This window comes from Acomys minous (assembly GCF_964271855.1).
Source record: "Acomys minous genome assembly, chromosome: 5".
Taxonomy (NCBI): Eukaryota; Metazoa; Chordata; class Mammalia; order Rodentia; family Muridae; genus Acomys; species Acomys minous.
Genome location: NC_140494.1, coordinates 122,962,381 through 122,972,327, shown reverse-complemented (window position 1 = coordinate 122,972,327; position 9,947 = coordinate 122,962,381). Strand labels below are relative to the sequence as shown.

General features: G+C 52.2%; 1 protein-coding gene across 2 annotated transcripts in view; it reads left to right on the top strand.

Moving 5' to 3' along the window:
• Positions 1 to 349: 349 nt before the first annotated feature.
• Positions 350 to 9,947, top strand: part of SMAD3 (SMAD family member 3) — a 116,893-nt gene continuing 107,295 nt past the window's right edge. Inside the window, exons 1-2 of one of the 2 annotated variants that reach the window (XM_084783899.1) lie at positions 350 to 2,118; positions 2,428 to 2,551. In XM_084783899.1, the coding sequence (XP_084640025.1) occupies positions 2,496 to 2,551 (56 nt within the window). In that variant the 5' untranslated portion in view covers positions 350 to 2,118; positions 2,428 to 2,495. Of the gene's footprint in view, positions 2,119 to 2,427; positions 2,552 to 4,823; positions 5,587 to 9,947 lie in introns of those variants that run through there. The other variant, XM_084783898.1, reaches the window with a different exon arrangement.

Here is a 9,947-nt window from a genome sequence, read left to right as displayed (position 1 = left end):
GAGAGATCTTGATCCCAGAACTAGGTGGGGCTGGAAATCGTAGGCATTGTCCTTTGAGCAAGCCATAAAAATTATCATTTTTTTAGTGTATTTAAAAAATACACTAATGCTGTATATTGAACATAACACCTTAGCCTTGCCAAGCTCGACTGAAGAATTTGGCTAAACATATTCTTCCTAACACAGGGCATGGATCAGTACAGATCTCTGCATTTATTTTTCTTGTTTTCAGCCTTTATTTTCCTATCCATATATCCACCCTCAAACATCTATTCTATTGTGTCCAATATGTTTTTGCCTTTAATTCCTATTTTATTTACTAAAAAATATACCAGACACCTTACGCATTTCAAGTATTTTATTTTTATGAGTGTTTTGCCTGCCTCTAAGTGCACCATATATATGCAGCGCCCACAGAGGCCAGAAGAGAGGGCACTGGAACTCCTGGAGCTGGAGTGAGGCAGCTGTGAGCCATCATGTGGGTGCTGGTAACAGGACTGCAGTCCCCAGCGAGAGCAACCTGCGCTCTTAGCTGCCAAGCCATCTTTCCAGCTGCACTTTCCCCATATTAAGTGCACGATTCTGAGTATTGCCTACACTTACACTGCGAAGAACCCTCACCACCTTCAGAAACCTTTCATCCTCATCACCTGACGCTCAAGGGCCCCACTAGCTCACAGTACCCTCCGCCACTTTCCTCAGCTCCTGGCAAACACCACCTGTTTTCTGTCTCTATAAACATGAATCACACAGCATTAGTCATTTCACGGCTAGCTTATTTCACTCGGCAGAGAGTTTGCAAGGTTTATATATGTCACAGCACAAATCAGTATTTCTTTTTTACAGTCAAATAATATTCTACTGTGTATACAGAACACGCTTTGTCTATGCGCTCATAGTCATTTGTGGGGTTTCCAACTTTGGGTATTGTGAAATAATGTTGCTATGAATATTGGTGTGCAAATACTCTTTGGAGTCTTGATTTCATTGTGTGTGTGTGTGTGTGTGTGTGTGTGTATGTGTGTGTGAATGCCCAGAAGTGGAATTATTGGGCCCTATGGCAATTCTATGGTTAATATTTTAAGTAATTATTATGCTGTTCTCCACAAAGGCAATATCATTTTCTATTTTAGGTGGAAATGTGCACATGGTCCAATTCCTTCATATTCTAACATTTTCATTTTCCATTAAAGAAAAAAAAACCCCAGCTTAAGAGGCATGGAGTAGTTTGCTGTGTGTTTTCTTTATAGTTTTATATACATAGTGTGATACTACTACTTTATCGATTTTACTTGGAACCATGTTTTTACTTAAAAATTTGTGTATTTGTGTATGTATATTCACTTATGGGAGGCAGGCACGTGCCATGGAGGTCAGAGGGCAACCTTTAGGAATTGATTCTCAGCTGGACATGGAGCGCTATGTTGAACCCAGGTTTTTAGGGTTCTAGGAGGGCCACCTGGGGTATAGACTATGAAAAACTTCTAGAAAAAGCCCATAGACAGAGGTCGCCTGCTGGATGAGGTCCTCTGATGACAATCCAGCCCTGGCTTGTCCACCTACCTTCAACAGATGTCACTCCTCTGTGTGAAGTGTAGGCAGAGCCCTCTCAACGCTCTTTCTAGATTCACCACCTGCTTACCAAATCTCTTAACTGCAGCCAGGTGTTCGCGTCTTTGCATGGTCCAACCCCCACCTGCACACACTTCAGCACGTGCGCGTCTTAGGCTCTGACCTGAGGGTGCTGTCTATTCCTAGGGAGACACAGCCGTCTCCACCCTCTACCCTGCCTCCCCTGAACTTTGCACTCGCTACTATGAAAAATTAACTGGGCTAATGTTTTCCTCCCAAGGACAAGGACAAAGTCTGCAAGGCAGGCCTGGCTGGGTCCCAGGGGACCAGGTGCCAGCTGGAGTTCTAGCCAACACGAGCCACCCACCTGTTCACCGCCCAAGGCAGAGGGGTCTGTTCTCTTCCTCCCCCATGTCCAGAGCTCTGTGATACTGGCCTTGTGCCCTCAAACTTTCTCACAGGAAGACTGGAGGGAAAAGATGGAGATAAGAAATGACACTCTCAGATCTGTAGGTCGGTGGGTCCAGCAGTTTTCTTGCAAGCCAGGTAGGTGGTCCTTGTCACATGGATGCTGGCACAGAAGGCAAGGCCAGAAAGTCGTTCAGTCACAAAGTGGGTCTGACTAGTTATTTCCTCCCCTTGGGGAAACACCCCATGGTGGTACCTTCTGGGGCCTCAGCAATGTAAAGGCTCTTCCATGCTACTGATTCTGCTCCTGTCTCCACTCCTTAGCTCCTCTGTTCCCTTCTCAGGTTCCTCCAAGGTGCAAATAGCTTCCCTTAGACATGGCTTCAGGGACTTGTCCTGGAGAACTATCCTAATGCTTCTAACGATTTTTTTCTACCTGCTATACAGGTGAGAGAGTATTGGTTCAGCAGTGCTGAAGGGTCAAGAGCCAACATTCAAAGGCAGGTTGGTGAGAGATGGAGCCTCAGAGTATTGGACATGGCTTGGCTGCCTTACTCGGCTTGATGTCCAGGTTAGCTATAACTTTTGTTTGTTTGTTTGTTTTGAGACAGAATTTCACCATGTAGACCAGGCTGGTATTGAACTCAGCTATTTCCGGCCCCCCCCCCCCTGCCTCCCAAGTGCTGGGATTAAAGGCGTGTGCCAACACTGCCTGGCTAAAAATTAACCTTTTCCTGGGAGATGCTGATTACATAGGCCACTTTCTGCCCTCCTCTGCCCACCTAAGCACACCTTCCTATCCCTTGGTGCTTTCTGGGCTGCGAGCTCCTTGTGATAGGGACCTTCCTCTTCCATTGTGGATTTCCCAACAAGTAGTATACTTGTGACATGGAAGAGAGAGAGAGAGAGAGAGAGAGAGAGAGAGAGAGAGAGAGAGAGAGAGAGAGAGAGAGAGAGAGAGAGAGAGAGAGAGAGAGAGAGAGAGAGAGAGAGAGAGAGAGAGAGAGAGAGGGAGCGAGGGAGAATGTGTGTGCATGCGCGCAGGATTTGACTGAGCCAGGTCCCCGGGCTACCCTTCTTCATACATGGCATCAAAACTGGCCTCCGGAGTGGATCCACTTGTACTGGATCGCTGCGAAGTCCCAATACCCTAGGAGGTGGAGAGGAAACGGCCTGAGAACATTTCAGGCAATGTCGTAATTATGCACCTGTGGTAGAGCTTTTGTTTTGCAAACTGTGTCACAGCTGCCCTTTGCAACTCTAGGGCCAGTAGCAAGATCTCAAAAACCTGGGTTTAAATCCTCGTTAGTCCTTTGGGGCTAAGCCTCCCAACACTTCGCTTGCAGCAATTGGACTGTCTGGGTTGAAGACAGCAATTAAGGGACCCCAACACCACCCTACCTTTAACCACAGCACTGCGGAGGCAGAGGCAGTCTGATCTCTGAGTTCGAGGCCAGCTCTGTTCTGATTTAGAACGCAGTCCAGGACAGCCGGGGATATACAGAGAAACCTTGTCTTGAAAAAAAAACAAAAACAAAAACAAAAACAGATCTCCTTCCTTTCCAGTCACCAGCAGAGAGTGGAAGTCGAGGCTGCAGCCACCATCTTAATAAGAGTGCAGGAACCGGCACATTAAGGTCCACTGAGCCTCAGGGATCCTCCTTTAAGGACTGGGTATTCAGGGAAGCGGAAGAGAGAAACCACAGCCTCTGACAAGCTGGCTGGCGGTGGGGCAGGCTTGGTGACAGAGCTGCCGGCCCCTGAAGCTTCTGGGCTGGCTTAGTGGAATTGGCCACACCTCATAGAGCTTTGTAACTCCCAGCGGCTCTTGGTTTGCAAATAACGTCTTTCTCACCACGGATTGTGTGTGTGTGTGTTGGTTTGCGCTGCGCTGTTAAAAACAATCCATAGCCTTGGCTACCGGGCTAGCCTGATATGAAGGCTGCAACAGGAAAAAGGAGCTGAGGGCCTGCTGTAACGCCCAAAGCCGTGGAAAGACCATGAGCAACTAGCCTTGAATTGGGCTAGTGGGGGGGGGGGCAACAGGTGGGGGGGCAGGGCTTCCCAAAGTCAGGTTCTCTTGGCTTCCCACCTTGGCTATCTTTGAATAAACTTCCCGGCTTGCTTCATTTTGTGTGTTCGAGTTCACAGCTTTGTAAACAAAGCTCTCATGCTTGTTTGGTGTCGATTGTCGGATCTTCTGTAACACCCGGCAATGTTAATTCTCCCCTTCCCCCCGCCCTCGAAGAAAAAATCCTAAAGCGCCCCCCATTCATTCCTTCAGGAACGCAACAGATGTCTCTGAGGCCCATTTTCTGCAAAGAGCTTGGTTCACTGGGCCCAGGGGACCCCTGGCTCCAGCTTTTGTTCAAGTTGTCACCAAGGTCTCTTAACACCACTTTCAAGTCTCCTTCTCTTCTTCCCCAACTCCCTCCTCCGCAGTCACCGGCAGTCAGCCGGCCCGATCTCACCCAGCAGGAAAACAAAAACAAAACACCAAACCAAAGGAAAAACGGCCGACCACTGAGCGAAATCAGCGCGCCTCAGCTTTCTGGGCCTGAAGTCTTCCTGAACCCCTCTTTGCGCCCAGGTCCTCTCCCGGGTGCAGCCAAGCCGTGGCGGGCCGCGCCTGTTCCTTGCGACCTAACCTTCTCTAAGTCCCTGCAATCTGGGCGTCTCGAGGGCTGAGTCCCCAGGAGTCCCGTCCCGCGGCACTTGGCAGAGCTGACCGCCGCCGTGCCCGGTGGCCCACGTGGGCGCGCTTGGCGGCGCGGGGCGGGGAAGGCCGCGGGTCCTCCCCGGAGCAGGGCGCGGGGGAGGAGCGGGGAGCCCCGGCGGCTAGGGGGCGGCGACAGCGCTGGGAAGGAGGCTGCAAGCGGAGCTGCGTGAAACGTCGACTTGGGGCGGGCGGGAGAGGAGCGGTTGCACGGCCCTGGCGGGCCCTGAGAGGCAGCGAGCGCTGGAGGGAAGGAGGAGGAGGAGCAGGGTTGCAGAGGCGGAGGGATCTGCGCACCCAAGCTATCCAGGCAGGCAAAGTTTGGCTGGGGGTTGGACTTTCCTTCCCGGAGGCGGCACCCAAACAGCTACCCCGTGCGGAAACCCAAACTTTCTACTGCCACTCCGAATCTCGCGGCCGCCGTCTCCGCTCCCAGCGCCCGGGGCCTGCCAGTCGGTCCGTCCGTCCGTTCGTCCGCCCGCCCGCGTGGAGCCGCTCGGGCGCAGCTGTGCTCCAGATCCCCGCAGCTGCAGCGCCGCGGTGCTGGCCCGGACGCCCGGGCAAGTTCTCCAGAGTTAGACGCGAAGTTCGGGCGCCGCGCGGGCCGAGCTGCCCCTGTGCGCCCCCGGCGTCCCCAGTGCGCCCAGCCCGGCCGGGGGCGCCGGTGACCCTCCCGTGCCAGCCATGTCGTCCATCCTGCCCTTCACCCCCCCGATCGTGAAGCGCCTGCTGGGCTGGAAGAAGGGCGAGCAGAACGGGCAGGAGGAGAAGTGGTGCGAGAAGGCGGTCAAGAGCTTGGTGAAGAAGCTCAAGAAGACGGGGCAGCTGGACGAGTTGGAGAAAGCCATCACCACGCAGAACGTGAACACCAAGTGCATTACCATCCCCAGGTGGGGGCTCGGAGCGGCGGGGGGCGCGCCGGCCCAGCCCCCTAGCGCGGCCGGGGTGGAGAGGGAGGGTGTGTGCGTGTGTGCGCGCGCGCGTGTAGGAGACCGGGAGTGGGTGGAGGGACCTAAAACAAAACCTTCGGATTTGCCCAGGCTTAGAGCCCAGGCTTCCATACGGCGCTCTGGCTTACAGACCCCAACGATCGCCAGCTGCCTCTGGGCAGCGGGGGTTGTTGCTGAGCTTGCCCCCCCCCCCAACCTCCCGGGGCTTTGGGCTCCAAGTGGAGGCCCCGCTTTGTTCGGCTCTGCCGGCCGAGCCCCTCCTCCTCCGCCGCCTCCCGCCCTGCGCTCGTGGAGGTGGTGGCGTGTGTCCCTTTCTTTTCTTCAGCTCTGTTCCCCCACTTCTTTTCCTCGTCTACAGGAATGCAGTCGGTACAGCTGTGGGTGAGGAGCGGGAGCCCGTTGATTGACAGATTCCTTCTTCGCTCTTTCTTTGCCTTGGGATTAGCATTTTTTATCGAGTATTTTTAGATTTGGTTGTGCCAGCCTCCCGCCCCCCTGTGCACGCATGCACGCACGCACTTAGTTGCAGAGCAAAGCACCGACTTTGAAGCGAGAGAAACAAGTGGTAGAAACTAGGGGCTTTCCCTCCTCCCACCCCCACCCCTGCCTGGTTTGCCTTCTTTTTAATCCAGAGTTTGTAGGTGCCTAAAACCGAGCAGGCAGCTTCAGACAGATAACAAAACACCCCCGAGCTGGCCTCCCATCGGCCCTGCATTCCTGTAGAGCCCTCTTTTCCCAAAGCGCTTTGCCATCTGCCCTGACCTCCTTTATCCTTCCCATCGGGCTAGAGCTCACAGATGGCTGATGGAAGGGGTCAGTGACTTCACTCCCAGGGCCTTCCAGAGTTTAGCCAAGTCTGGGCATTAAGGTTGAGAGCACTTTAGCCTTCTGCTTCCTCTTCTCAGACACCTTTTAAAGACTGATTCCAGAGGAGGGGCTGGTGGAGATGTTTGGGGTGGGGTGGGATGTCCCAGGCTGCAGAGGAATGGAGAGAGGGCTCCTAGGACCTAAGATAGCAGAGAGGTCATCATCTTTCTGTGCCGAGGTGGCCTCATATTTGGCCACGTGCTCAAGGCAAGCTGTGTATGGGTTGCCTGCCCTGACAGTAACGCAGAAAACAACATCTGTCCACAGGGACCCAGGGTCGTCCTTTCCTGGAAATAAACACCACAGATGGTGGGAGTACCAAATTAAAAATAGCTAAAAACAAAACAAAGCAAACACACACACACACACACACACACACACACACACACACACACACACACACACACACACCCCAAAGCAAACAAAACAAAACCAACCCCCAAACCTGGGTAGGTAGATGCCATCAGTGAGGGGTAGGGAAGGCAGTAAGTTGTCTGGGAAGAATGCTTTGCCTTTGAGCCTCTGCCAGCTGGCGTGGGGGGAGGTGGTGTGGTGTTATGGTCAGAGGCGCCTGGGTTTAGGCTCCAGTTCTGACTCCTCATTCTCCTGGGTTAACTGAGCCTCATAGGTTTCTGTCAGATCTGGAGAAGCGGCCTTCTCCCAATCTGCCTGGGTGTACCCTGACTGATTGCTTTATGTTTTGGAACCACCACCACCACCACCAAGTGATATCAATTATGAAACAGCTGTGCAAAGTGTTTCACAATTTACAAGGCACTGTCTTACGGCCTGATGGAGGCCTGGAAGAAGATGGTCCTGGAAATCAGAAGAGGCAGCGGAGGTCTAACTAACATGATCTTGCTTTAGAACCGGACAGAACTCAGAGGAGAGAGGCGAAACATAAGATTGGATCTAGCATAGCCTTTCTCCAAGGCTGTTTTGTGCCAGAAGCATCCTTATCCAGGGTGGCTGGCGGATCTCTGCCTGCAAGGTTCTTGGTTAATCTTTGGGCTAGGGTCAGCTTGGAGGCTGTGCCTGCCTCATCTGCATTTGCCCTCTGACCTCGCTTTCCCCCTGCAACCCTCCCAGCCACAGGCAGGTGAACATGGGTGTGCTTCTTCTGAGAGTTCAGGCTAACTACCCCCCACCCCCACAGCCTCCTAGGACTAGGCACCTTTACCCTGCACTAGAAGGCAGAGTATGGAAGCAAGGTTTTCGTTCATTGGTTCATTGGATGCACTGAGGACCAAACCCAGGGCTTCCTGCATGTTGGGAAAGTCCTCTGCTACTGAGCTACACTCCCAGCCTTGAGCTTGTTTTCTCTCATCTTTTCTGAACTAGAGAGACCTAGTTGTTTGGGTGGATCCAGACAAAGGTGGATTTCCATCCTGGATTTTGTGCCCACGCTTCTGGGTCACCCTGTCTCCCCTGGCAACAGCTGCTGCTGTTTTGGCCATGGGCAGAAAGCTAAAGGCCACGTCTCGGGGAGGCGACTAGCTGGCTTCGTGTTAGTGCTATCCTCGTGTCTTGCTATGTCCCAGGGTTGCGTGTCGCTTGTCACATTGCTGCCTTTGAGAACTAGGGCTTTGGAAAGCAGACAAAGGAAAGTGTGTGACTTAGTCACCCGCTTCGTGTGGGGCGGGACACTGGGTGCTTCGGCACTTTCTGTCAAATCTGGAGCCGGGCTCTGAGGACTCTCAGTCTGAGATGTGTCATGGGCATCTTCAGCAGCAGTGGCAGCAATTGGCTGTGGTAGCTGTCTGCCATATGTTGGCTTCTTGATTTTTCCCAGCGCCTCCCCCCTCCCCCCCACCCCCACCTTGGCAGTTCCAGTGCTCAGGAGAGCATAAGTGATGTAGGCTTGCCGTGGAAGGGATGAGGTGTTGGAGTTTGACCTTCTTCCGCAGGCGGGAGAGCAGGGCCTATCAGATCGGGCAGGGGTGAGGCAGAGCTTAGGCAGGTTTCATGCTAGCAGCCCAGTCCCGTCTGCTTGAGAGTCTGAGAGGAGCCACAGGTGTCTTCCTCTCCAGTTCCTAAAGGGAAGTTGAACCATCTTCCTCTGAGAGATACAGGTCAGTCGCAGGGGATAGCCAGCTTACCTTAACCTTACCCTCCTTTTCTACGCTACCATGTGTGGTCCATGCCTCAGCCGGTTGTTTCGTTTTGGACCAGGGTGAAGTTATCAAGGGATCTTGGGGCCTCCAGGAATGTTGCTAGGCTACCCTCAGCTGGTGGAGAGAGGAAAAAAAAATATCTTCACTTGTATCACAGCTCTCTCTGGCTTTTGGGAACAGAAACACCAAGGCTGCAAGTAATGCCCAGGAGATCCCTGCACCTCAGGCCAAGCACCTGGCTGTAAACCATTGGCGGCAGCCAGCAGACCACCCATCAGGACAGGGACTGTAGAACAGCAGGTGGCTGACTAGAGGACCAACCTAAGGGTCAGCTGTTCTCAGGTTGGGGGGAACTTTGACCCTTGCTGCCTGCTCCCCCCCCCCAGGGGGTTGCTGAATGTTTGGACCTGTACTTGTTGCAGGCAGCCTTTTACTCTCAGTTTCTGATCAGACACTACAGGGTTGCTTTTTGTGTATTTGGTGATATTAACCAGATCCATGCGGTGTGCTTTCTATGGGGAAGATAAACTCTACCCCACCCCATGCCTGGAATTAGGTCTCAGGCTTACCTAGACTTAAAATCATTTTTATTAACGTACGTACGTACGTACGTATGTATGTATGTATGATGTATGCAGCATGTATGAGTATATATGTGTGCATATGTGTGCTGTGGCACGCATTTGGAAATCAGAGGACAGCTTTCAGGAGTTGGTTTTCTCCTTCTACCTCTGAGTTCGGAGGACAGAACTGCATGGAGAGGTGTATAGTTAGGTTAAGATGAGGCCTCAGAAGTGTTTTGAAGACATGCTGGGGATGTGTGTGTGTGTGTGTGTTTTGCCTTCTGTCCTTATCACTTATTGATGGTGAGACTTAGCTCAGTCACTTATCAAGTGCCTTCCAAGATGGCGGTGGCTGGGCACCTTCACTCAAGGAGCTCGGCGTTTCTGTCCCAAGATACAGGGCTCACAGGGTGGCCGAGGGTTGCACAGTGCTGTGTGTGGGAGCTGGTGTGTGTGTGTGTGTGTTGGGGAGGTTGGTGTGTGCTGGAAAACTGGTTGGGGTGGTAGTCTGAGGAGTTTGGACTGCAGGAAGCTCATGGGAATTTAGTCTTTTCATTATTATTATTATTATTATTATTATTATTATTATTATTATTGCATATTCATTGTACAAACTAGATTTCATTATGACATTCTTGAATCTTATATGTTGCTTGTATTTACCTCCCAATGTCCTTCCTGATCTCCTAATTCCCCACTGGTCTCCTTATAGTCCTCTACTTTCATGTCTCACGTATTAAAAACAACAACAACAACA